The sequence below is a fragment of the Pichia membranifaciens genome (genome assembly GCF_001661235.1).
Source record: "Pichia membranifaciens NRRL Y-2026 unplaced genomic scaffold PICMEscaffold_9, whole genome shotgun sequence".
In the NCBI taxonomy this organism is placed as follows: domain Eukaryota; kingdom Fungi; phylum Ascomycota; class Pichiomycetes; order Pichiales; family Pichiaceae; genus Pichia; species Pichia membranifaciens.
Window position 1 is genome coordinate 55,895 of NW_017566990.1, and position 24,281 is coordinate 80,175.

Below are 24,281 nucleotides of genomic sequence, written 5' to 3' on the forward strand. Positions count from 1 at the left end.
CTGTTTGCATGATCAAGATAAAGGATAAGGCGACACAAAGAAAGTACGCTCAGACAAAGTTCCCGACATGGACCTACAAAGTCAGAGATGGTGCACTTGGAGGATTGTACGGTTTTCCTTGTACTGAAGGATATATGAAGATAGGTTACAGAGGCTTGAAATGGATCAACCCCGTCGGCGACATCAATTCAAAAGTGAAAACCAAATGGAGTCCTGAGGAGCAGGAAACAAACATCCCTCTCTTTGCGTTGAAGCAAATCAAGAACTTCATCAGAGAAAACATTCCGGAGGTGAAGAAGATCTCCATGACTCGGCTTTGTTGGTATTCAGATAGCTCGGACAATGACTACCTAATATCATACTGCCCCTACTACGAAGACCGGTCTGTTTTTGTCATGGCCGGCGATTCTGGACATGCGTTCATGATGCTAGGCAGTATTGGTGATGTTGCAACCGATATCATTAACGACGAGGGAGATCCATTTCTGAGAAATCTGTTCTCTTGGGAGAGAGAAAGAGAGACGCTGAATATTATCAATTCTGGAGCAGAGGATCCGAGATGCCTAACAGAAACGGTGATGGCCTCTCCTAAGGACTGGTGGATTGACGAACCGTCCAAATTGTAAGACAGTTATTTGAAAAATTTGTATTGTCTAATATTTTTTATTAAGCACAGCTTACAAAGTTACAAATGGCCTTAGGAGTAGAACTTAGAGCTAATGGATCTCTCCTTAGGAACGTCGATTAGGCCCTTGCCTTCCTTCAACTTGAATTGGGTAGCTTTCAAAAGATGGTACAAAAGGTCCAATGTTGGAGTCTCCACCTTGAGCTCCCTCGCAACGACAAGCAAATTTCCGAGGATGACTTCGAGCTCAATTGGGTTTCCCTTTTCGACATCAACAAGCATAGATGGCTTAAACCAGTCGCCGTCGTCCGAATGGACAACAGTGTTGATTACATCCTCCGGCAACTCGACCCCGTCTGCCTTGGCAACCTTGATCACCTCGTGCATTGCTGGGATGGAAACCGCCTCTAGCGTGCCAGAAAGCGCAAGTCTGCCTGTGTCCACTCTGGTTAACGCACATGCTGTGTTGAGGGTGGCGTTGTAGACAAGTTTCCGATACCGGTACCATTTCACATCGGGGAAGTAGGACACAGAGTTCTTGTCATTGCTGTACAGGTCAATGAATTCCTTTGCCTTGGCCTCCTGTTCTTCCTTGCCAAGGTTCGGGTTCTCAAAGTAGCTCACAAGACACTTGTCGTGTTGCGTCTGGCTGATGACTCCGCCGTGGTTGTGTGACCCGATATGCGAGACGCCAGAGAGGCAGAAGTTCTGCGGGTACTTGGCGATGAAGGGCCGACCGAGGTCAAACCCGTTCTGGATGAGAACAACGGTGGTTTTCCCAACCGTGATTGCCGGGGCCGCCACATCCTCGGGCTTCACCACGTCGGGCAAGTTCTTTGTCGTCATCACCACGTAGTCGTACACGACGCCGACTTCCGCCGCAGCGTCAACCGTGGGGAAAATGTGATCCGGTTTCCACGCCGGCAGGTGGCCGTAATCGCATGATTGAATCTCCCATCCGTGTTCTTTCACCTTCTTGTAGTCGCTACGGACGACTACCGATACAGAGGCCTTCTTGTTGTACACGAGACCGCATGCGACAATCGTGCCTACCCCACCTGTTCCAATCAAAAGCACATTTGCCTTGTTCATTGCGCTATCGGTCTAACTTGTTGACAAGCAAACAGTACACCCTTAGTTGCCGCCACCACCACAGCAGACACTCTGGGGCGTCTGTCCCCATATTTATACCGGGTTCCTGGTTCCCCGACTTCCACATTCGTCCTACTACCCCCCGGAAAGAGACGCCTCCAGCCCGCTTGCCTAATCTGGAAATTCTGTGGCGCTTAGCGCCTAAGCGGGACGATAAGCGCCCGAGGAAATTAAGATAAGAAATAACTGTATTGTATTACACTAACTAGAATGGCTACTTGTCATACTTACTGTACTCGGGCTTCCAGTACTTGCGGAGCGGCGGCTTGTAGGCGGCGCCTAGCTTGGATAGGTGGGAAACCTCTGCGTCGTCGAGTTGCCAGCCGAAAACGCCCTCAAACTCGGCGAAACGCTCGGGTTTGGACGTCGTCGTGACGGGGACAATGTCCCGCTGGATGACCCAGCGGAGCAAGACCTGAAGACGGGTCTTCGCATATTTGGAAGCTAGGGAGTCAAGGTACTCAGCAAAATGAAGACCGGCGCCTTGCGTGAGGTCAGCGGCGGTGATTGGGCTGAGCGGCGAGTACGCCTCGACCACAATCCCCTTGCTCTGGGAGAATTCGACGATGCCCGGAGTCTGCTCCTGGAGAAAGGCGTTGAACTCAATCTGGTTGACCTGTGGGTTCGTCTTGGTGCTGTCCCAGATTTGCTTGAGGTCCTCGACAGCAAAATTGGAGACGCCGATGCGCTTGGCAAGGCCCTCGTCGTGCGCCTGCTGCAAAAACGCCCACGCCTCTTTCAAGTCAAAGCCGTGGGTTTCCTTCTTGATGAACGGCGCATGGAGCAAGTAGAGGTCCACGTATGGTGTGTCGAGGTCTGCCAAGAGCTGCGTGAGCCGCTCATACGGATTCTTATGCTTTGAGTGTGCCGTGTACGACCCGTCACCGGCAAAGTACTTGTCTGTGATGAAGATGTCCTCCCGCTTTATCTTCCCGCCAGCAAGAAGTTTCTGTAAGCTTGCCTTTAACTCGGCGTCATTCCCGTACACCTCAGCGGAGTCAAGGTGAACAAAACCCTTCTCCACGGCTGTTGTGAAGATCGACACTAGTTGCTCGTTTGGTGGCAAGTCCGGCGACCGCTTGAAGTAGTAGGTCCCAGACCCGATCCCGAGCAAAGGGATCCCAAGCTTGTCCGTAGGTAGTTTGAATGTCATTTCTGCTGATTGTTAGCTGCTTTGACCCTACTATTCCTCCTTCTCGTTCCTCTTTCGTCTCTTCTTCCGCCAACCTCAGAGGGGGAAATTGCCTGCCTTTTATAGCACCGGGAGTTTTACGCTCGCGGAGAAATCCGTCTCCGGCCACAGCTTCTCCGGCTGGGGCTTATCTCTGCCACGGTTAACAGCCCTTTTGCATGGTATAAAAGGTCATGGCGGGCCACTGTGGACAGTTCATGACGGTCTGTGGTGGCGGGGTGCAAATACCTCTGATGTTAAACCAGACGCCACAAGACCGGAGCACCAGCCATGTCGTACTACCCGCCAGACACCAAACTTCCCCCGCTCGGGGCCCTCTGCCTTGACTACACCGACGACATCCACAGGCCTCCCGGAGACGTAATCATGTCGGAAAGCTACCACTTTCCAGTGATCCAGCAGCAGATTTCTGGAGCCACGTTGTGGAAGGTTGTCGACCCAAACGAGTTTGACGAGGAGTATTTTCAATCGTACGTGGCAGCGTGCAAGACGCTCCAGGACAAAGGCTGCATTGGCATCATCACGTCGTGTGGATTTCTGGCGCAGATCCAGACTCGGCTTGCCAGCCAGGTCGATATCCCTATTGCTACAAGCAGCTTGCTGCAGGTACCATCAGTACTGACGATTCTTTCGCCGAAGAAGAAGATCGGCGTGATCACGTTCGACCCGATTACGCTCTGCGAGACACACTTTAGGGGAGTCGGAATCACCGAAGAGATGTGCAAGAGACTTGTCATCACAGGGTGCAAGCCTGGAGGAGCCCTGCACCGCATTATTACCGACGGCGACTCCTACGTTGCCGAAGAACTTGAGCAAGAACTTGTTGACCTGGCCGTCGAGCTGGTGGAGAGCAACTCGGATATTGGCGCTTTTGTCCTTGAGTGCACGCAGATGCCTCCGTACGCCAGAGCAATCCAGGCAGCCACGGGAAAGCCGGTTTACGATGGAGTTACCATGGTTGACTGGTTCTATTCTGGGTTGCAGTGCAGAACTGTTCCGCCGGATGGAAACAGGGAGGCAGGTTTTAGAAAGAGACTTAGAAGCGAGAAAGAAAAGAAGATCTAGTTATGTATAGAAAAGTTTATACTATTTATTCCTAACCGTTCATGCTAATACTGTCCTCCATTTCGTTGAAGAGATCACGGAGATACTTGTCTCCCGTGGTATCCAAGAACTCCCAGAGAGAGTCCAGGTTGTCGCTGCCGCTGTCCATTGGTTCCCGCCCGGTGTCAGCAGCTGCCGCAGATGTGGCAGGGGTTGCAATTGTTGCTGTGGTATACAAAGAAGAGGTGGTGGTGGACATTGATAAGCCATCTGTTTTGCCGCCAATTGAGCCTCGGTGACGAAACTTTTGTTTGAATTGTTTCCCCGTAAGGTACGAATCAATGCCGATGCTTCCGTCAACAAAAATTCCTGAAGTTAGTATGTCGTTCATAGTGTTATGCGGTTCCATGTCATTCTCAGAGTCAATACAAGTCTTCACAATGGTTGACAACCTTTCGAAAGAGTCCCGGAAAATTGACGCAGATCCCCATCTCTCGGCAAGCACGTACAGAATTGTCTGACAGGCGCTGATCGTCTCGTACACAAGGCTTTTGCGCTTCCACTTCAACACCTTCAAGGACCGATCAAGCCAAAGACAAAAGAGAAACGAAATACCCGAGACAAAGCAGCAGTGCATTGCCGACCAAGTGTAGCTCAGCTTCCGTTTCAGGTGCATGTTCTTGTAGTTGATGCACACGGCGGAGGCACTCTCTGTAAAAACTTTGAACCATTCGAGGTGACGTTTTGGAGACTCTTCCTTTAACTTGGCCACCTCAAGAATTATTGGCCTCCAAAGTAGTAGTACCGAGTTGTGGTACGATATCAGCGACCAGTTGTTTGTCTCAAATGTAGATACCGCGTTGTCCTTATACGGGAATGTCGATAGCCACTCGTTCAACTCTAATAATATCTCCACCCGTGTTGCATCGACATCTTCCTGCTGGTCAACCAGTGGGATCGGCTTGTAGATGAAAGTACAGATGCTTGATTGGATCCTCCGAAGCTTTACCACATAGCAACCAACTCTTGTTTCCGGTGTCTCAAGCGGGAATGGGGCATCAATGTCAATGTCGGAAATACTGAAAGGTCGGCCCAAAATCAAACCATTGATCCTTTCAATCCCGTATGCCGACCAGAATATCCTTGATTTCAGGTCCTGCAGCAGTCGCTGCTCGTTGGTGACAGGCTGATTCTTCCGATGATATGATTTGCGGTGCAGACCCAGTACTACTGCAGTTCGGATCGCCAGACCGCTGGCCTGCCAGCCGGGAACCCCGTCGGGCATCTTTTGTGCAAACACAGACATGAGCAGAAAAGCCTGCACTGTGTATATGTTGACTGACTCGATGACCAGGCCGACACACTCAAACGCCTTCATGTAATATGATTTAGTATAGCTCGAGTAGGCGTTGCTGTTTGATGCGTCCTGGATCTGAGAGCTTATGGCAAATATCATGAAAATAAAGAAGATGGGGACGTGGCCATGGCTCTTCTTTTTGACAACGAGGTCGAAGCAGTTTTCTATGAAGGGCCAGTCCAGAAACGGGTACTGACAATGCACAGATTTCTTATAGCATACAAGCAGATCGGAGGCTGTTTCTAAACTGGGAAACTTGAACGGCAGCTCGAATATGGGCGAGGCGTTGGTCTTATCCATGAAGGTATTGACACTAAGCGGGAAGCAGTTAATTGAGGAGCTGATCACCTTTGCAATAGAGTATGCGGACGTCTCACCAATGTAGCACGGTTCTCCAGCAGCACCCAAGGAGATAAAACCAACCTCCTGTGTCAAGTCCTTACTCTTATTGGCAGTAGGGGGGTATCTTGCCGGGTAAGGTGGCTCCTCGTTGGGTGACTCCGACGCCGAGCTGCTGAGGCATGCCTCCGAGGAGCTCTTGTGCCAGTCCCCACTCTGCAGCTTCTCCTCCAGCTCCCGCACATTTGTTTCCAGCCTCTCCAAGTAGTCTCTTTGTATCTCTCTCCCAGTCGGAGGGTAGATGATCGTGCACTCATGGCCTAGCCGCAGACAGTTAGAGCACCTCGGATACTTCCCGTCACACTTTTTCCGTTTCTTCTTGCAGGCGCAACATGCCGCCATCTGGTGTTTTCCTCCCGACTTCCGTTTCCGGCGGGCCTCTTCCCGGTGCTGCATTGGTAACTTTGCTGTAGCTATCCCCAAAACAGTTTCACCACTGAACTCACCAGTGGTTGCTGTCTTCATCTGCGACGTCATTGCCACGCATTCTTTTGGTGGCCCTTTAGCGGGCCCTTTAGTCACTCGGAATTTGTACTGGCCGCTTTGTTTGTTCATTTCCTGGTTTAATCACAAAGCCCTTTTTGCTGGTTCTTCCTGCTTTACATGGAAGAATCACCGTTCTATCTGTGCGGACGTGTAAGTAGATGTGGTTTGGTTGGCCCTTATCAGTGAAAAGACGAAAATTTGTATGGCGGCGGCAGTTGCCGCAATTGCCCAATCGGGAAGGTACGTCGGGGAGATAAACAGTGGCGGATAGTTTGATTTTGTCAATCATCAGTCGATACTTATCATTTATTATTTAAAATCTATCAAGATTCTACAATAATAGCCAATCACCAGCCAAAGGACTCAGAGTGAAGGTATATCTCCCTGATGGGGCTTTGGCGCCGCAGAACATGCCTCTGTAGGGCCGCAACGGCGTTCGAGGCCTGCACCTTCATGGAGTCGGAGCCAGAGACAATGAAAATGTTTTTTTCAAGAAGGCTGACACCGGTATTAGTAACAAGCTGGTTAACTTCGGGCTTGCTGTTGGTGATGTTTATAAGCCCAAGCTGTAGAGTAGCAGCAACAGGGGCAGGGGAAGTTGCAGGGACAGGGGAAGCCTCAGTAAAATGGTCGTCCTTGTCGTCTGGCTCGGAGTCGGAAGAGGAGTTCATGTTGTGTTTCAGCACTTGTAACGGCTCCTCGCATGAAAGACCAATTTCTTGACTGATGTAGATGGTAATCACGACTTTCTTCTCCTTTATGGCGCCACTGTGGGCGTGGACAATCTTCTTCAGTTCGGGAAGCACCCACTCGATGTTATCGGAACTGCGGACAATCCAGCTAAAGTTGACCGCACTTGTGAGGGCATCCGGGTTCTTCAATTGGCGACACGACTCCTCAAGGAAAGGGAGAACGGCGGAGACGCCTGTTCCGGATGCCAACAGGAATACTCCGTGGAAGGCGTCGACTCGGCGGGAACAGCCGCCGTAGGGCCCGTCGATGAAGACGGTGGAGTCGGAGAAGCCGCTGTCGGGCAGCTTCTGGTAGATATGGTCTGTGAGGCCGCCCCAGCCACATGCTTTCACGACAAGCCTGATGTCCGTATCCTGTCTGGGTTCGAAGTGGGAGATGATCGAGAAGGGATGGCTTTCGAGGAACCTGAGTCCTGGGATTCTCAGAAACACGTGCTGGCCAGGAACCCACGAAAAGTCATTAGAATTCTCAATAACAACCTCAAAGTAGTGCTCGTCCGGGCCGTTGGAGGTGAATCGGCGCATACGACACTTGTTAGGCCTGAGAAAGCCTCTGTTGGGCCTGAGAAGGGCCTTGTTGACGGCCCGCCAGCCGAGCTGGGCTACCCAGAACACGGCCGTGGCGATCATGTACTTCCAGGAGTTCATCTCCGGGTAGCAGTGGTAGAAGAGGGAGATGTAGAAGCCGAGTGCGCAGATCCAGTGGACCTGAAGCCACAGCTCGTACCACGCTGCACGGATATACGAGTGGGAAAAGACGGTAAGGATAGTCAGGAACACCAGTGGCGGGATACCGTTTCTAAAGAGGTCCTCGTGGGACTGGAACCAAGCCAGTCTGGCCCTACCGCCCTCCCGGACAGCCTGCACGTAGAAGGGGATAGTGTGAGTCCATCCGAGGAGACAACAGATGACGGAGACCCACCGGTGATAGACGTTGAGCTTTTCGTAAGAGATGTCTGTGAGCTGGGAGATGAGGTTGGTCTTGCCCGAGAGGATGAACAGGAAGGGAACCAGTGCGGTCGCCTGCATTCCTGCCCGCACGGCAAGCGGCGGCGAACCAAACCCCCGGCATTCCCTGTACCAGAATTTCGGGATGAACGTGTAGCAGAGCACGTAGAGAGATCCGCCAGCAATGAGGAGGAAGTTCCCGAGCGAGGAAGGCAATTGGAAGAGGCTGCACAGCATCGTAGGCAGCCGGCGGTAGCAAACCCATCTGTTCAGTGCTGCAAGCTTGCAGTAGCAGGTTTCAGCAGGCCGTCCGGCAGTTGTCTTTGTTGTCCGTGCGGCGTTGTCGACCAAGAAGTAGACGAGTCGCTTGGCAATAAAGACGGCCACAACCACGGCGCAGAAGTACACCGTGTTGTGACCGTAAAGCGCCTGGTCCGCCCAGGCGACAGCCGCCTGGGACTGCTTTTTGGCGGCAACGTAGGCCGTAGTGCCCATGTCGGCGATGCACCAGACTCCGTCATGGAAGACGTCTCGTTTCTGCAGCGGATCCATGGTCGGGGGCGAGTGGCAAGACTATTCTACAGCATCGTGTCTGCTCTCTGTGTTTCTGTGTCTCCACGGACCCGCAAAGGGCCCATCTTTATAGCTTCCGAAGGCCATGACGGCGTCCTCCTCGTACGAGCCGCCGATATTTGCTCACTGTTTTTAATCTGCTCGTGCAACCGTTATTTGCTCATCTAGCGTCAATGGCGATGCCAACAACTTAACTTCTCTAACCGCTTCAACCGTTACTACTCCGTAGCCGTCTGCAACTCCGACTCTGTTCCTACTTTCTCCGTGCCGTACGACAGCCCTGGCGTGGCAAGAAAGAAGACAGAAGTGGCTTCTGTGGCGGCCGCCTCGCTCGGTGTTGAAGATAGCTGATTAATAAGGGCGGCTTATTTCCGTGCTCAGCTCTTTTCTCCTCTTCTTCTTCCTCTTCCTCTTCTTCTTCTTCTACTTCTACTTGCCTTCTGATTAACACTGATAATACCGCTACAACCACCATGACAGACAATGAATCGCCATTGCTGGCGCTTGTCTCACAGCGTGCCCGGGGCCGGGTGCCCCACGACTTCTGGCATGACGTTCCGAAGGTAGCCAATCCCCACCCAAAGCCGATCCAGTTGATCGGGGGGCTTCCGAATTACCAATTCTTCCCTATCAAGGGTGCAGATGTCCAGCTGCGGGACGCCCCCTTTTACAACACGACGGCAGACACGTTCCGGTCCGTCGACGTGTCCTCCGACAGCGCTCGGATCGACATCAAGGCGGCGTTGCAGTACTCGGAGGTCGGCGGCCTGGAGCCGTTGCTGGAGCAGATCCGGGGGTTTGTGAAGCGGGTTGTGCGGCCGAAGCTGCAGTCCTGGGAAGTCCAGTGCACGCTTGGCGGTGCCGACGGCATTGCCAAGACGTTTGACGTGCTCGTTGACCCGGGCGACACAGTGCTTTTCGAGGAGTTCACCTTTGTGCCTGTGCTCGGGAGTCTCGTCGAGAGAGGAGGCATTGCGGTGCCCGTCCGGCTCAGCGCCGTGACGGAGTTTGACTACGGCAACGAGTTGGAGACGCTCTTGGAGAACTGGACGACGCTAAAGCCGGGGCTGCCAAAGCCGAAGGCCTTGTACACGATTCCCAACGGGCACAACCCGCTAGGGCTGGCGCAGACGATCGAGCACAAGAAGCGGGTCATCGCCCTGGCAGAGAAACACAACTTCGCCATTATCGAGGACGAGCCATACTCGTACTTGAACTTCGACAAGTACGGCGACCCTGCGACGAGCTACAGCCTCTCGAACGACGAGTTCATTGCCTCGTTGAACCCTTCGTACACGACGTTGGACACGTCCGGCAGGGTCGTGCGTGTCGAGACGTTCTCCAAGATATTTGCCCCCGGCATGCGCTTGGGCTTCGTCGTCGCCGACAAAGCCCTCATGCCCTTCTACAGCGGCAGCGCCGCCGTGCTCACCCGGTCGCCTAACGGGTACTCGCAGATGTTCCTCAACAACACGATCCTCCAGCTCGGCGGCGTTGAGGGCTGGATCCATTGGATAACCAAGGTCCGGAACGAGTACCTCCAGCGCAAGAACGTCTACGTCGGTGCCCTTCTCTCGTCCCCGGCGTACACAAAAGGGTACCTCTCTCCGATTGACCCGAGCTGCGGCATGTTTGTTTCCGTCGTCATCAATGTCGACAAGCACCCACGTTTCTCCGGCGCCAACGTCCACGAGCTCATGGAGCTCTTCTACGTGAAGGCCGTCGAGGCTGGCGTGCTTGTCGTGCTTGGCCGCAACATGAGTGTCGACAAGCAGCTCTCGGAGCCCCGCTCGAACTTTGTCCGGACAGCCATCTCCTTCGTTGATACTCACGACGTCCTCCGGGAAGCCGTGAACCGTCTCAGCGAGGCCGCTGTGCGTCTCTTCGAGGACGAGTGATCTGTGACAATTGTTTACTATGTATATGACTTTTGTTTTCTACCTAAATGTACAAGAACTACTTTTTCGTTTCTTCGTGGTATCGCTTCTGCAAGCTGTCGTCCCGAGCCACCTCGTACGCCCGCCGCTCAAACGCCTGGGTCAGGAGCTTCGCCACCTGTTTCGCAAAAAGAGAGCTAACGTGGTTGTACAGTGTGCTCTTGAACTCGTAGCGGAGGTTCAACGTCGCCACGCAGTGGTCGGCGCCGCCATTGACGCCGTCCGTGGGCACGATTTGCCACTCTGTCTCAAGAAAGTGGAACAGGGAGTGGGAGATCGACTTCGCAACGACAGTCTGCGACGGCACGCAGTCGAGCTCGCAGGTGAACTCCTCGTCGAACGCCTGGAAGCCGACCCGCAGGCCAGCAACCGTAGGCTGACCCGTTGCAGGGTCCCGGGTGGTGATGAACGACGACGTGCAGTACGGAACAAACTCGTGGTAGAGGTCCACGCGAGACACCAGGGCGTACATCAGCGGCTGCGGGTGCTGGAACCTCTTGCTGATGGTGTACTTCTGTGCTGAGCCGGCTGACGACGACGACGACGCCGTTTTGAGGGCCTTGATTGACCGGGACAGGTTGAACACGGACCTCGTTCCCCATGGCCGGGCCAGGGCCACGGACGAGACGCCTATGGGACGCTGGAGAAGCATTGCAGGGCTAGCAACAACAGAGCGGACGTCTCTGGCAGGAGAAGATGACCGCCCCTGGCCCGAGAAATGGCTCCAACACCTTTTGCGAAACTTCACCTTCTCGCTCGGGACGGTTCGCTTCAACTTTTGACGGGTATGGTTGGTCGACAGGATGCCAAAAGGAGGCCACGGGAAATGAAGCCGGGGGCAAAGGAGAGTCTGATTTGGACCACAGACGCCGCACAGCTTGCCGGAGAGACATGGTGGACACATTGAACCCGTTTCGCCCCCTCGTGGGGTACCTCTGCGAAGCATCTGGCCTGGACGCAGCGTCCGTGAAGACATTGGTGTGTCTGTTTCTGTCCTTCCCCGTCAGCGCCGTGTTCAAGCGGCTTCCGGACACCAGCTACCGGCTGAAGAACTGGTACATCATTGTTGCCAGTGCGGTGTACATCTTCTGCATCCTCGAGATCTACAAGGGCTTTTTTGTTATCCTGCTCAATGCGCTCTTCACATACTTTTTGACCAAGTACTACCGTTCGAGATTCATGCCGTGGGTGAACCTTGTTGTGTTGATGGGTGTGCTCTGCGTGAACCACGTGCAGGCGCAGTTTGACATCCGGGAGTCAAACCCGGGCGAGATTGACTTCACGGGCGCCCAGATGGTCATGGTCATGAAGTTGAGTGCGTTCGGCTGGTCCTACTGGGACGGGCTCATGTACCATCAGGACAAAGACAAGTTCGAGTCAAACTTGAACGTGTACCAGAAGAGTCGGGCGATTCTCCACCACCCAGGCCTCTCGTCCTACCTTGGATACGTCTTCTTCTACGCGTCTCTCATCACGGGGCCCTCCTTCGACTACGCCGACTACGAGAAGTTCATCTTGACCGAGCTTTTCGACGACGTCCCAGAGTCGAAGCAGCCGGGCAGAAGACGCAAGCGGAAGATCCCCAAGAGCGGCAGAGTCGCCCTCAGAAAGGTCCTCCAAGGCTTCGTGTGGATCGGCCTCTTTGTCTACCTCACACCGCTCATCACCGTCGACTACTCCCTCAGCACGGAGTTCAGAACGGGCAAGAGCTTCCTGTACAAGGTGGCTTTCATCTGGGTCTTGGGCATTGTCGAGAGACTCAAGTACTACGCTGTGTGGCTCATCAGCGAGGGCGCCTGCATCGTCGTCGGCTTGGGCTACAACGGCTACAACCCGGAAAAGGACGTCATGTACTGGAACAGAGTGCAAAACATTGATCCGCTCCGTTTTGAGCTTGGCCAGAACGTCCACGACTGCTTGGAAGCGTGGAACATGAACACCAACAAGTGGTTGAAGAACTTTATCTACTTGAGAACGTGCACGAGAGACAAGAAGACGGGCAAGCTAAAGGCCGGCATGATCCCAACCATCATCACCTTTGCCACCTCTGCTTTCTGGCACGGCACCCTGCCGGGCTACTACCTCACTTTCATCCTCGGGGCGTTTCTCCAAAGTGTGGGCAAGGTTTTCAGAAGAAATTTCCGCCCCATCTTTGCCACGAAGGACAACAGCAATGTCTCGCCGTACAAGGTGTTGTACGACATCGTGTCCTGGACAATCACCCAGCTCGCCTTTGGCTACGCCGTGCAGCCGTTTGTCATATTGGAGTTTGGCAAATCCATCGCCTTGTGGAGGTCGTGCTACTTCTGGGTGCATATTGGCTGTGCCGTGGTCCTGGCTGTCTTTAGCGGGCCATTCGGCAAGCAGGCCAGTCTCTTCATGAAAAAGTATCATCTCCACAGCAAGGAGGTGAAGAAGCCCGAGGAGTCGCCTGTTCCAATTGCAATCCAGCTTGCCACGTTGAAGGACCAGTTCGACTCCACGACGGACTTACTCGAAGTGCTCAAGTCCTCGAACAACAGCAAGACCGCTGCCGCAGAGTTGCCCGACTTCGACAACCAGGAAGAGCTACAGGATTCCACCGTGCTCGAGTTCGACAACTTGGAGAACGATTTCAACAAGCTCTCGAAGGAGTACGCCGAGTGGCGGGACCAGAGCTTGCAGGGCAAAGCCCCCGGCCAGATCACCGAGGAGGAGGTCAGCCGGATGAAGCTTGCTCTCACAAACATCGAGAGAGACATCTCTGCCTTTGTCGCCGCCATGAAGCCGGCCTCGTCAACGGAGCCACACACTTAGTTTATTGTCGTGAATGCGTTACTTGCAGCCCTATCTACCTATATATCTAGCCGTTATTACTCGTCGTCGAAATCCAGCAAGTCGAGGCCAGCCATGACCGCAGTCGACTCTCCCTTATTGACGTTCTCGATCGAGTTGGTTCTTTCCGGAATGAAATCGTCCTCGTCGTCTTCATCTTCCTCGTCGTCTTCGTCTTCCTTCTTGTCCTGCCCGGCTACGCCCTGCTGGCCGGCGTCCTTCGGCTCTTGGTCGACCTCCATCTGCTCTGCCGGCGGCACGTATCCCGGGCCATAGTTCTCGTACTGGATGAGCTTGTTCGGCATCAGCGACGCTATGGCGAGGTTCCCTCTGCGCATGTTGTCGTCTCCGGGCCAAGTGAAGTTGTTCGGCAAGAGGGCGCCGTCAAACGTCCGGGGGATCTTCGAGAACTTCGAGAGCTTCAGGGCATACGAGAGAACCGTCCTCGTGTCCTCCGGATCGAGCTTCGCCTCCGTCGCCGTCGCCGTTGCCTCCGTCGTCTTTGTGTAGTCGTGCAGCTTCGGAAGAGTGTCCAGGCTTCTCTTGCACTCGACAAGCGTCTTCAAGGAGTCCGTCAGCGCCCCCGTGAGCCGGTTGTCGTGCTTCTTCAGAGATATGTCTGCGCTGGCGTGCTGCTGCAGCCTGTCCTCATAGTCCTTGATCTGCTTGCCGATCTCGTCCGAATCCCGGATGAGGGACGACGCAAACGTCTGGTTTGGCGCATACTGCTGCACAGACCGCACGAGTGCCTCCATGTCCTGTTCAAACGCCCATATCGGGTCATCTATCGTCGTCTGCATCTGCTCTGGGTGTCACTGCCTCTTCGACGGTGGCCCTCAACCCCCGGCGGGCTTTCCGTTCACCTGCAGACGACTGCCTGGCAAGAAAAACTGGAAAAACATGTTGCACAAAAGGAGACGAGGGTTGTACAAAGAGAAGACTGTTAGACGGGGTGTCTGCCCTAGCCCGTGTACAGAAAGATTCAGGTCGACAGCAGGGCACCACAGACAGGCATGGAGTACAACACGGATAGCCAGCTGAAGCTGCAGAGTGTGAACGAGAACGAGAAAGGCCTGGGGGCGACCGGTCCGGCGTTGGACATCAACCTGGCGTTGTCGCCAGGTGTCGGGAGCGGAGACAGTGGCAACCTCCAGCTGTTTGGGCTCATGGACTACGGAACACCCGACCCGCTATCCTTTGGGGCGCTGGTTCAGTACCAGCAGCAGCAGCAGCAGCAGCAACAGGAGGAGAAAAGCCACGACGGAAGCACGTCGAGTGTGTTCAGCGACAGCCACAACCACAACTACAGCATCGGCCATGCGGACGGCAACCGCCGGTCTGCCAGCGGGAACGCCCACAGCGACGGGAGTGACACGAACATGAACGACGCAGGGCAGCCGACGAGCAACACGGGCTATAGTTCGCCCGACGGCGCCGCCACGGTGAAGAACGGGACCGCTGGACCAAGCGAGGAGGAGCTGTACCAACGACGCAAGGCGCAGAACCGGGCTGCCCAGCGGGCGTTTCGAGAACGGAAGGAGGGCAAGATCAAGGAGTTGTCGAGCCGGTTGCAGGACGCCGAGGTGTCCCGGGAGCGGCTGGAGAAGCAGCTCAGCGAGCTACGGGAGAGGAACAAGCGGTTGAACATGGAGAACCAGATGCTGCAGAAGCAGCAACAGTTCCAGCAGCAGAGCCAGGCGTTCCAGCCCGTGCAGGACGACGCATACACCAGCCCCGGTGCTCGGGAAGGCGGCGGCGGCGGCGTTGGCGGCAACGACCACGGGCTGGCGGACGGGCTCGACATACAGGACATCTTGTCGTTCAAGTTCCCGAACACGTCCAAGTACGAGTTCATCGAGGGCACCATCGACTGGAGCTCGCACGGCCAGGAGAACGAGTCCGGGTACCACGCCAGCAAGATTGGGGAATCTTACCGGCACGACAGCAACAAGTTGTTGACCATCAGCGCCGTGTGGGACTACCTCGTGGAGTTTGCGAACTTGAACGAAGAGTACACGCTCGACATCCCGGGCATCATGAACGAGCTTCGGGGGAAGGAGGTGTGCCACGGCTTTGGCCCGGCCTACGCTCTCCAGCTGGTGAATGACATTGTCTGCAGACACATCAGGAACGAGGAGTGACCGCACCAACGAACGACAATACATACGACACTGCATTTTTCTGGCGACACGTACAGGCAGCGGTTCTTCTACTCTGCTGCCCTGCTTTTGACTTTTTATATCACTTATTTAATTTCGATTTGAATATATTGATTGATACCGAATGATATTAAGTTATAAAAAAAAAGAAAAAAAAAGAAAAAAATTTATAAAAAAAGTGGGGGTGTTTTTATAGGTTGGTTATCTTCTCTTACAAGTGAAGGAAAAGATAACCGGGGTGGGGGTGGAGAGACTTCTAGGGCCTAAGCGTTTAAGCGGAAGAAGTCATGACTTGCCAGACTCTGATCAAGTCGTCGGTGTAACCGGAGAACAAGTTTTGACCGTCACTGGACCAGGTCAAAGAGACACATTCTGGAGTCTTACCTTCAGCAACCTCTGGCTTTAATTCGTCAGTCAAGGTTCTTTCTTGCAAGTGGAAGATCTTGATGGAGGTGGAAGTTGCTGCTGCTAACCAGAATCTGTTTGGAGAGAACGCCAAGGCGTTGATTTCGTCGCCGGCAGACAAGGTGTAAAGGACGTCGTTGGAGACCAAGTCCCACAAGATGATGGAGCCGTCCTTACCACCGGAAGCGCAAAGGGATCCGTCTGGGGAGATGGTGATGCAGGAGATGTAACCGTTGTGGCCGACGAAGTCGGACAACAAGCTGGAGTCGTTCATGTCCCAGGTCTAGAAGTAAAGAGGTGCGAGAAGAGGCAATGTTAGTAATCTGGAGATTCGGAGGTCTTGTTCCTGTTGCGCCGCTGTGCGTGTCCACCGTGCTGCTCTGGGAAACCCATCAGAGATCTTGGTGATAATTATATGTCTCATTCGCCCGGAGGCGTCTGAAGTAGCAAATATATTTGTAACATCATGTGGGAGCAGCAGGTGTGGAGCAGAGCGGGGAAAAGGGCAAACAGAGGCGAAAAAAAGAGGCAAAGGCACTTACCTTGACGGCCTTGTCCCAGCCGGCGGAGTAGACAATGGTGTCCTTGGATGGAGAGCACTCGACAGAGGAAACCCAGTCCTGGTGGGACTGCAAGGTTTGGACACAGTTACCAAGAGCGTTCCAGACCTTGACGGTCTTGTCTCTGGAAGCAGAAACAAACTGTCTCACGGTACGGGAGATGGAAACGGACATGACGTCGCCGTTGTGGCCGTCGAATCTCGTGACACACTCACCGTCTGACACCTTCCAGAGTCTCAAGGTCTTGTCCCAAGAACCCGAGAGAGCGTATCTTCCGTCTGGCGTCAACTGGCAGTCCTGCACAATGTGCGAGTGGCCTCTCAACGCCTTCTTGGCGACACCGTACTGGTTCTCGTCTCTGGTCAATTGCCAGACAATCAACGTCTTGTCTCTGGACGCAGACAACAAGAGGTCTGGGTTGGCAGGACATGTGGAGAGCGAGGTGACCCAGCCGTTGTGGCCTTGCAAGGTGCCTCTGAGGACTAGAACTTCGGTGGATTCGGACATCTTGTGCTGTTCTGTTTTCTTGTTTGCAAAACTCTTCTAAAACCTTCCAAAACCCACATACAACTCTCCGAGAAGACTATCCAACCTGCCATCTTCTTCTTCTTCCCTTCCTTTTCCACTTATACCTCCCCACTGCTGCAACAGCAGGCCTTTTTTTTTCAGACGCGGGAAAAAGCTGCGTCGTCACGTGCTTAGAGCGAGGGTTTGGGTGTCAAGAGGGTTTGGAGGTGTTGATGTAGTATTCCTGGGAAAGAGACGGGAGTGGACGGGGACGGGAGGTTGTTCTTCACGGGGAGGCCGGGGACAGCGGACAACACACACAATGGCCAGCACAGGAGAACAGACGGACACGGAGTACGTGCGGGAGCGGCTGGACGCGATCCAGGAGACGGAGCAGCGGTTGGTGTCGTTTCTGGGGACGTTTGCAGAGGTGATGGAGAAGGTGGAGGAGACACACGTGGAGCTGCTGGACAAGGAGGCGGGGGCGGGGGACGGGGACGGGGACGGGGAGACGGTGCAGCAGCTGATGAGCCGGTGCTACGAGGACCTGTCGTTTGCGTCGGTGCATCTGCGGCGGGAGCTGAAGCTGCTGGAGGTGAAGCTGCCGTTGCCGGCGGGGCTGTCGAAGAAGGCGAGTGACGTGAACAACGAGAAGCTGCGGCGGCTGCTGTAGGATTTGTATGTGTACGCTATACCAACACGATTACGCTATACCACTGCGCTGTACGCTCCGCTATACACTACACACGGCGCCCCGCTGCGCTGCGCCGCTCAGTTGGCCACGCTGTAGTCGTCCCAGCGGTTCTTGAACGTCAGCACGTTCTGCTTGATCTTCGACTCGTCCACCCACGTCAGGTAGTCCTCCAGCGCCCGCGTGATGAGGTACGCCGGGTCCGTGACGACCTTGCTCCCCACCCGCACGTGGCCCTGGCGCACAAACTTGTTGGCGTCCGCCACGTTCTGCGCCATGTGGAACTTCACCATCATCACGCCCACCCGCCGCCGGCACAGGCTGCTCACCGACACCTTGTTCTCCACGGCGCTGATCTTGCTCGTCGTCGGAAGGAGCCCCATCCCGTACAGCTTCTCCAGCAGCAGCTGCTCGTGCTTGATCCGGAACGGGTCCGCCGCCTCGAGCAGCGCCAGCTTCCTCGCCACCTGCTTCAACTTCCCGACGATCTTGTTGTACGAGTGGTAGTCGCTGCGGTTCGTCAACTGGTACCGCTGCACCACGTCTGCCTCCCGGTGGTTGTTGTCCTGCTTGTAGTTGTACAGATCCACCTTCTTCAGGAGCTTCTGCTCGTGGTACTTGAGTTTTCTCACCATTCTGTGTGTGTCCTGGGTGCTTCTCTGGCTTCTCTGGCTTCTCTGGCTTCTCTGCCTCTCTGCTCTACCTTCTCTTCCCTTATCTTCTCTTCTCTTCTCTTCCTATCCTGTCTTTCTTCTATAGGAAGAAGAAAAATCTTTTGCCAGAAAGATCAAAAAAGAAAAATTGCCTAATGCGGTAATTCGACGCGTCGCTGCCACCTCCCGCTGCTGCCGCTGCGGTTGTCGACAAAGTCAGACGGGCTCAAGAGACAGCAGATGAAGACAGGAAAAGAGAAGAAGAAGACAGAGGAAGACGGAGAGGCGGACAACAAACACAAACCAGGGCAGCAGGATGCAGAGAAGACTGTTGCACACCACGAGACACACGCTGTCGCACATCGGGTCGTCGCCCGTGTTCCTGACGCCGGACGTGAAGCTGTCGTCGGTGCAGATGCTAGTGCCAACCGTGATTCCAAAAGGCACACAGAAGATCGTGCTCAACAGGCTGCTCTCGGTGGCAGGGCCGAAGGGCGAAATCAACCTGCAGATCCCGGACTTCGTGAAGATGGACGCAGGCAACCCGGCGGTGCTGAAGATCGAGATCGAGGACGAGAAGAACAAGATCCAGAAGTCGATGTGGGGCACGTACCGGTCGCTGATCAACAACGCGGTGGTCGGGGTGACGGACGGCCACTCGTCGACGTTGCGGTTCAAGGGCACCGGGTACCGGGTGATGCTGGAGAAGGACGCCAAGACGGGGCAGGAGTGGGTCAAGATGAAGGTGGGCCGCTGCAACGTCGAGGGCTTGCCCATCCCGGAGCACATTGTCTGCGAGACGCCTTCGCAGACACTGCTTGTTCTGCGGGGCCCGGACAAGCAGAAGCTCAACCTGTTTGCCGCCCGCTTGAGAAACATGCGTCCGCCCGAGCCGTACAAGGGCAAGGGCATCTACTTCAACGACGAGACGATCAAGTTGAAGGCCAAGAAGGTCAAATGATCCCCGGACACCGTCCGCCGGCCTGCCGCCGTGCCGTACATCCTGTATATAGCTACACATGTGTACTCCCCCCGACCCCGTCTCCCGAGACGCCGGCGCAAACCACTGCAGACCACCTACATGAAAATCGCTTTTCCGGCCCCCGGCCTCTTGTGTCTTCACCACCTCCTTTTCTTTCTCCTCCTCCTCCTCCTCCTCCTCCTCCTGCCCCTCCTCCGCCGCCATGTCTGCAAGAACCACCTACCTGCTCGTGGACAACACGTCCCACGTGCTGCGGGCAAACGAGTCCGCCCTCTCGCTGGTGTCCTTCTTCGTGTACAACTACCTCATCAACCCGATCGTGTTCAACAAGTCCAACAAGGTCTCCCTCATCCGACACCCGCAGGCGGTCACGGACGCCGACAACAGGGCGTTGGCCTGGAACGACATCGTGCGCTTTGTGGCGGCCTTGGAGACGCCCCACGGTGGCGACCCCGCCAACCAGACAGATCTAATGAAGGCCGTCACAGACGTCCTCCAGTCGGTCTCCTTCGGGCTGGGCAGGCTCAAGAGCTGCGACGTCCTCGTCGTGTCGGCCTTCGACTTCGACTACGACTGGGAGCTCTTCGGGAACAAGATCAAGACCCTCGTGGAGACACACGACAACCTCAACTTGATCTTCGTTGACTCGTACGCCGCATCCACGTCTGCAGACAGCCTTGCAGAGGCCAGAGACAAGTACCACGACGCCAACATCAGGTACATCAACAAAACGGTCGTCAACGCCAACATGAACAACGAGCAGAACTTCACCTACACCTTGGGTGACGCCATCTCCGCCCTGACCAAGTTCTCGTTGTTCACTCCGAAGTTCAAGAAACCCGTCGAGATCTACTCCTACAAGCTGCAGCTGCTCGGGATCCCGGACCTCGAGCTCGACATCTCTGCTTACCCGTTTGTGAAAAGGAGCAGCCTGACCGACTACGTGGCCTCCACCTCTATTGATGTCAGGACCCAGCAGAGAATCAAAGAGAAGTACGTCTACTACTACGAAGAGGAGGGCACGGAGAAGGAGAACTTTGGCGAAAAGGAGGCCAAGGAAATCCAGAACCCGGAATTCATCATCGAGGGATACAAGTTCGGTACGTCGAACTTCCTACTCACAGACTTGCCGGCAAACGTGTTCAGCATGAACTCGATCAAGTCCATGACTATCGCCTCCTTTGTTCCAAAGTCTACGGTCCCTCCGTGGTACCTCCACCAGGACTCCTTGATCGTCCTTCCCTCGAGCAAAAACACCAAGGACGGCTCCCACACCATCAACAAAGACATGGCAATCTACTCGGAGCTCTGGTACGCCATGGTTCGTCTGAACGTCGTGGCCATGGTGCGGTACGTTAAGAGAAACGGAACAGACGTCAGGTACGGGATACTGTACCCGCAGGGGTTTGTCGACGAGCAGTCGGAGGTGAGCGGCGTCATTGACTTTGGGTGCTTCATCTTTGTCGAAACAATCTTCAGGGACGACGAGAAGCTGGTCAATTTGCCCGACCTTGTAAACCGGAAAATCAGCGACCCCAAGCTGGAGTCAGAAATGGACGCCCTGGTGGACTCGTTCTGTCTCGACACGGACGACGTCGACGACGACGTTGACCAGCCCGATGATCTCCCTACTGTCGAGTCATGCGTCGTCTCCATGAACGACATTCCAAACAACGATATGTTCTACGGACTCAGAGAAGAAATCCTTGAAGAGTCCGGACTTACGTCCGACCAACAGGGGGACACCCATCTCCTAGCTAAAACGGTCACAACCGCAATACGAAAGTACAACCACCCGCTCATGTCGATCGAAAGGTTAGTCTACCTGATCTCCTTCTTCATCCTGCAGCAGCACATGCAGGAAGCCGGAGGAGGCGACCCGACATCGTTGTACAGCATGTACGAGAAACATGGGATTCCAATGCAGGTCATTGAGAAGTGGTTGGACACCGCCAAGACGGGGGGCGTTTTCAGGCCCACGGCGTTAAACAAAGATTATAAATGACGGGCAGCACTTGTCTGCCTGCTGTTGTAGCAATCTATATTCCACAACACAGACACTAACAGAAACAGACAGGTTTCGTTTGTGACACGTTCCGTTCCCTCTACGGAGACAATCAGTCGCTCCATGTATGATATTTTCGAAGCCTTTGATTCAAACCAAGTGTTGTACGTATAGCCCGCCTCCTTCTCTTCTGCTCTGCTGTAGTGTGGTCCACCAAAGGTCTTCTGCCCTGCAATCGACAGCATTCAATGTCTATCACACCAAAGAAAACCATTGTGGGGAACCCATCCACGAAGAGAGCCTTCACGACGCAATTGTCATACGACAAAACTAGAAACAGACTCATTTATCCATCCGGGAAATGTGTTGTTCTCCGTTCACTCGACCAAGGCGGGGAAAGCTGGGTCTTCAATGGCCACAAGTACCCTGTTTCGGTGGCAAAAGTGTCCCCTAGTGGGTTTTACGTTGCCTCCGGCGATGAGTCCGGTAACGTGCTGGTTTGGGACTGCTCACAGCCCGAGATGATTGTCAAGAGCGAGTTCAAGATCTTGAGCAATCGGATTAACGATTTAGCCTGGGACGCCGACAGCAAGAGAATCATAGCTGTCGGTAACGGCAGCGATACATTTGGTCATTGTTTCACTTTCGACTCCGGAAACAGTATCGGTGAGATCAGTGGACACTCGAGCCAGATCAACTCGGTTGCAATCAAGACCACCAGACCATACTCTGCGTTCACCGTCGGTGACGACTCGAACGTGGTATTCTTGAAAGGCCCGCCATTCAAGTTCAACCAAAGTAACAAAACGATCCACACAAACTTTGTGAAAATGGTCAAATTTTCTCCTAACGGCAAACTTGCAGCCAGTGTCGGAGTCGACAGGATAATTGCCTTGTTCGACGGCAACACCGGAGAGGTGGTGAAATCGTTCAAAGACCTCTCCAAAGGTGGCATCTACGCCGTTGACTGGATAGACGATGAGAGTTTCTTGATTGCTAGTGCAGACGCCTACTTGAGAATCGTCAACATCGAGGGTAAGGTTGTCAAAGAGTGGAACTTGAAGTACCAAGTTGAAAGTCAATTCTTGGGGTGTGCCGTCGTTGGCGAGGACAAGTTCATTGGATTAACATTGGGCGGGACTCTTTATGTTTTCAGCAAGGAGTCGTCCGACCCTGTTGAGATTATTAACGCTCATCAGGTCAGCGTTACCTCTATGGCGAAGCTCAAGGAAAGCGATGAGATTTTCACTGGCTCTTACGATGGTAAGATTTTGAAACACTTGGTCGAAAATAACGAGGACACACTCATCACGGGAGATGAGCACAAGGGCTTGGTGGTTTCAATAAAGGAAATTCCTGATGTCTCAAAATCGTTGTTCTCCATCTCCTGGGACGACAAGTTGAAGTTGATCAGCGAGAGACTGGAAATTTCCACTGTGGATGATTTGAAGAAGCAACCAGTCGACTTGAAGCTAAACACCAAGTTTGCAGCAGTGTTGTTTGAGGATGGAATTAGATTCTACGACTTCAATGGGAAACCAATCAGCGAAAAGCGGTTAGATTATGAAGCCTCGAGTATCGACGTGTCTGAGAAATTCATTATCGTTACTGACGCCAAAAATTTCCAAGTCCACATTTATGACACAGACCTGAAAGTGCTCAACGAGGTAAACTACTTGCGTAGCAAACCTACTGTGTTGTCGATTTCCTCGAACGAGGAGTACTTGGCCTGTGGTGATATTCAAGGTAAGATTTTGCTCTACAGCTTGACGGACTACACGCTCATCACCTCAAGATGGGCGTTCCACACATCGAAAATCAACTCCATCAAGTGGAGTCCGGGAGATAGGTACTGCTTGTCTGGTTCGTTGGACACAAACATCTTCATCTATTCCGTCGAGAAGCCATCTAGAAACATTAAGTTTTTGAATGCACATAAGGAGGGAGTCAACTGTGTGGAATGGATAAATGAGGACGTCATTGTTTCCGCAGGTTCCGACAGCTGTATCAAGTACTGGGACATCAAGCACTAAGTAGCTTATAAACTGTTTACAAATTATTTACGAGTAAGAACCATTTAGAAACAAACAGCTAAAAATATTGAATGATTGACATGCAGTGGACGGGGTATAATTGCGCATAGATAGAGATACATATAGTACAGAACAGACGTTTTCGCTGGAATTTTTCCAAGAAACCTATATCGGAGGTCTCACATTGCTGATGGCGATGTCGATTACGTCGTTGGCGTCTATTGCCCGAATCAGCTGCTGGACTAGGGTCGGGTTGGAGCCGTATAAGAGTGACGGGTCATCCTCGGGGTCTATCAGATGCAAGCGTAGCGGTAGTACAATCTTGAAACACGTCTTCACAATCGCTGGTGTGACAAAGGTCATTTCTAGTATGAACGCTTTGAATCGGATGAAGTCAGTCAAGTCGGCAATGATGTATGTTGGTATTCCACCCTTAATAAATCTCGAGTATCGAACCTCCACGATGAGGTCGTAAATGTAGGTTTTCATCTCGGTAGTTATAGTCACCTGTCGTACACTTTTTCTGATTGCTTCTAGACTAGTGAACCTGAACAGCTCCGAGGGCTGCGGTAGATCGTTCAACTCGTCTTTGTAGTTGAACAGCAGCAATGTTTCGAGCTTCGTGTCGAGCTCCGATTCCGGAGACGAGACTAGAACCAGCGGGTACTTTTGCTTTCGTAATTCCCGGTAGAGTGTCCTTTGATTTTCCAAGCTCATGTCCAGTAGAGAAAACACCGAGGCACCATTTGCAGTTGTAATCGGAGTCACCTGTGAGTTTACTGGCCAGCCTTGCAGTATCTTCTGCACTCTTTTGACAGTGGTATGTGGGTCAGTAGACGTGACCAAAACGGGGCGCTCCAGGACTAGCGCACACAGTGCCACGTGTTGTAAGGAAACCATGCTTGTCTTATGCTGGTAGTCCCTCTCCAGCCTTCAGCTGTCTCCTCTGCAAGACAGTTCTGTTCAATGTTGTCCAACACATTCGATTTGGTATTGGAAAAGGAGAA

At 53.6% G+C, this 24,281-nt stretch overlaps 18 protein-coding genes across 18 annotated transcripts; 9 read left to right on the top strand and 9 right to left on the bottom strand.

The window, feature by feature from the left end:
- Positions 1-8: 8 nt before the first annotated feature.
- PICMEDRAFT_74913 (hypothetical protein) lies at positions 9-626 on the top strand (the record flags this gene model as incomplete). Its single annotated transcript, XM_019164910.1, has 1 exon — positions 9-626. The coding sequence occupies one exon, from the start codon at positions 9-11 to the stop codon at positions 624-626; it is 618 nt and encodes a 205-aa protein (XP_019015188.1).
- Positions 546-1,750, bottom strand: PICMEDRAFT_18550 (hypothetical protein). Its single transcript, XM_019162055.1, has one exon. It carries the CDS (start codon positions 1,715-1,717, stop codon positions 698-700), a length of 1,020 nt encoding a protein of 339 aa, XP_019015189.1. The 5' UTR covers positions 1,718-1,750; the 3' UTR covers positions 546-697.
- Positions 1,751-1,963: 213 nt separating this feature from the next.
- Positions 1,964-2,967, bottom strand: PICMEDRAFT_18551 (hypothetical protein). The gene has a single exon (XM_019162056.1). It carries the CDS (start codon positions 2,928-2,930, stop codon positions 1,992-1,994), a length of 939 nt encoding a protein of 312 aa, XP_019015190.1. The 5' UTR covers positions 2,931-2,967; the 3' UTR covers positions 1,964-1,991.
- Positions 2,968-3,239: 272 nt separating this feature from the next.
- Positions 3,240-4,034, top strand: PICMEDRAFT_74916 (hypothetical protein; the record flags this gene model as incomplete). The annotated part of the gene is made up of 1 exon (XM_019164911.1): positions 3,240-4,034. The coding sequence occupies one exon, from the start codon at positions 3,240-3,242 to the stop codon at positions 4,032-4,034; it is 795 nt and encodes a 264-aa protein (XP_019015191.1).
- On the bottom strand, positions 3,810-6,165 carry PICMEDRAFT_56462 (hypothetical protein; the record flags this gene model as incomplete). The annotated part of the gene is made up of 2 exons (XM_019163188.1): positions 3,810-4,238; positions 4,314-6,165. 2 exons carry the CDS (start codon positions 6,163-6,165, stop codon positions 4,066-4,068), a joined length of 2,025 nt encoding a protein of 674 aa, XP_019015192.1. The 3' UTR covers positions 3,810-4,065.
- Positions 6,166-6,602: 437 nt separating this feature from the next.
- PICMEDRAFT_37632 (hypothetical protein) lies at positions 6,603-8,507 on the bottom strand (the record flags this gene model as incomplete). Its single annotated transcript, XM_019163096.1, has 2 exons — positions 6,603-6,902; positions 7,038-8,507. The coding sequence occupies 2 exons, from the start codon at positions 8,505-8,507 to the stop codon at positions 6,603-6,605; spliced, it is 1,770 nt and encodes a 589-aa protein (XP_019015193.1).
- Positions 8,508-9,001: 494 nt separating this feature from the next.
- Positions 9,002-10,426, top strand: PICMEDRAFT_74919 (hypothetical protein; the record flags this gene model as incomplete). Its single annotated transcript, XM_019164912.1, has 1 exon — positions 9,002-10,426. One exon carries the CDS (start codon positions 9,002-9,004, stop codon positions 10,424-10,426), a length of 1,425 nt encoding a protein of 474 aa, XP_019015194.1.
- Positions 10,427-10,529: 103 nt separating this feature from the next.
- Positions 10,530-10,982, bottom strand: PICMEDRAFT_24486 (hypothetical protein; the record flags this gene model as incomplete). The annotated part of the gene is made up of 1 exon (XM_019162353.1): positions 10,530-10,982. A coding segment is annotated over one exon (453 nt), but the record flags the coding sequence as incomplete, so codon positions are not given.
- Positions 10,983-11,356: 374 nt separating this feature from the next.
- Positions 11,357-13,261, top strand: PICMEDRAFT_74921 (hypothetical protein; the record flags this gene model as incomplete). The annotated part of the gene is made up of 1 exon (XM_019164913.1): positions 11,357-13,261. The coding sequence occupies one exon, from the start codon at positions 11,357-11,359 to the stop codon at positions 13,259-13,261; it is 1,905 nt and encodes a 634-aa protein (XP_019015196.1).
- A 56-nt stretch (positions 13,262-13,317) lies between these two features.
- Positions 13,318-14,079, bottom strand: PICMEDRAFT_74922 (hypothetical protein; the record flags this gene model as incomplete). The annotated part of the gene is made up of 1 exon (XM_019164914.1): positions 13,318-14,079. The coding sequence occupies one exon, from the start codon at positions 14,077-14,079 to the stop codon at positions 13,318-13,320; it is 762 nt and encodes a 253-aa protein (XP_019015197.1).
- A 213-nt stretch (positions 14,080-14,292) lies between these two features.
- PICMEDRAFT_74923 (hypothetical protein) lies at positions 14,293-15,420 on the top strand (the record flags this gene model as incomplete). Its single annotated transcript, XM_019164915.1, has 1 exon — positions 14,293-15,420. One exon carries the CDS (start codon positions 14,293-14,295, stop codon positions 15,418-15,420), a length of 1,128 nt encoding a protein of 375 aa, XP_019015198.1.
- A 137-nt stretch (positions 15,421-15,557) lies between these two features.
- On the bottom strand, positions 15,558-16,946 carry PICMEDRAFT_18554 (hypothetical protein). Its single transcript, XM_019162057.1, has 2 exons — positions 16,386-16,946; positions 15,558-16,126 (listed from the first exon to the last, which is right to left on the bottom strand). The coding sequence occupies exons 1-2, from the start codon at positions 16,908-16,910 to the stop codon at positions 15,710-15,712; spliced, it is 942 nt and encodes a 313-aa protein (XP_019015199.1). The 5' UTR covers positions 16,911-16,946; the 3' UTR covers positions 15,558-15,709.
- A 286-nt stretch (positions 16,947-17,232) lies between these two features.
- On the top strand, positions 17,233-17,583 carry PICMEDRAFT_74925 (hypothetical protein; the record flags this gene model as incomplete). Its single annotated transcript, XM_019164916.1, has 1 exon — positions 17,233-17,583. The coding sequence occupies one exon, from the start codon at positions 17,233-17,235 to the stop codon at positions 17,581-17,583; it is 351 nt and encodes a 116-aa protein (XP_019015200.1).
- A 98-nt stretch (positions 17,584-17,681) lies between these two features.
- Positions 17,682-18,236, bottom strand: PICMEDRAFT_74926 (hypothetical protein; the record flags this gene model as incomplete). Its single annotated transcript, XM_019164917.1, has 1 exon — positions 17,682-18,236. The coding sequence occupies one exon, from the start codon at positions 18,234-18,236 to the stop codon at positions 17,682-17,684; it is 555 nt and encodes a 184-aa protein (XP_019015201.1).
- A 334-nt stretch (positions 18,237-18,570) lies between these two features.
- PICMEDRAFT_74927 (hypothetical protein) lies at positions 18,571-19,215 on the top strand (the record flags this gene model as incomplete). The annotated part of the gene is made up of 1 exon (XM_019164918.1): positions 18,571-19,215. One exon carries the CDS (start codon positions 18,571-18,573, stop codon positions 19,213-19,215), a length of 645 nt encoding a protein of 214 aa, XP_019015202.1.
- Positions 19,216-19,438: 223 nt separating this feature from the next.
- On the top strand, positions 19,439-21,241 carry PICMEDRAFT_74928 (hypothetical protein; the record flags this gene model as incomplete). The annotated part of the gene is made up of 1 exon (XM_019164919.1): positions 19,439-21,241. One exon carries the CDS (start codon positions 19,439-19,441, stop codon positions 21,239-21,241), a length of 1,803 nt encoding a protein of 600 aa, XP_019015203.1.
- A 248-nt stretch (positions 21,242-21,489) lies between these two features.
- Positions 21,490-23,274, top strand: PICMEDRAFT_37702 (hypothetical protein; the record flags this gene model as incomplete). Its single annotated transcript, XM_019163100.1, has 1 exon — positions 21,490-23,274. One exon carries the CDS (start codon positions 21,490-21,492, stop codon positions 23,272-23,274), a length of 1,785 nt encoding a protein of 594 aa, XP_019015204.1.
- A 165-nt stretch (positions 23,275-23,439) lies between these two features.
- Positions 23,440-24,174, bottom strand: PICMEDRAFT_74930 (hypothetical protein; the record flags this gene model as incomplete). The annotated part of the gene is made up of 1 exon (XM_019164920.1): positions 23,440-24,174. One exon carries the CDS (start codon positions 24,172-24,174, stop codon positions 23,440-23,442), a length of 735 nt encoding a protein of 244 aa, XP_019015205.1.
- Between the last annotated feature and the right edge of the window lie 107 nt (positions 24,175-24,281).

Coding starts and splice junctions, on each gene's coding strand:
- PICMEDRAFT_18550 (XM_019162055.1), bottom strand. CDS start 1,717: ATGAACAAGGCAAATGTGCTTTTGATTGGAACAGGTGGGGTAGGCACG.
- PICMEDRAFT_18551 (XM_019162056.1), bottom strand. CDS start 2,930: ATGACATTCAAACTACCTACGGACAAGCTTGGGATCCCTTTGCTCGGG.
- PICMEDRAFT_18554 (XM_019162057.1), bottom strand. CDS start 16,910: ATGTCCGAATCCACCGAAGTTCTAGTCCTCAGAGGCACCTTGCAAGGC. Junction 16,127..16,385: donor GCTGGGACAAGGCCGTCAAG/GTAAGTGCCTTT, acceptor CTTTACTTCTAG/ACCTGGGACATGAACGACTC.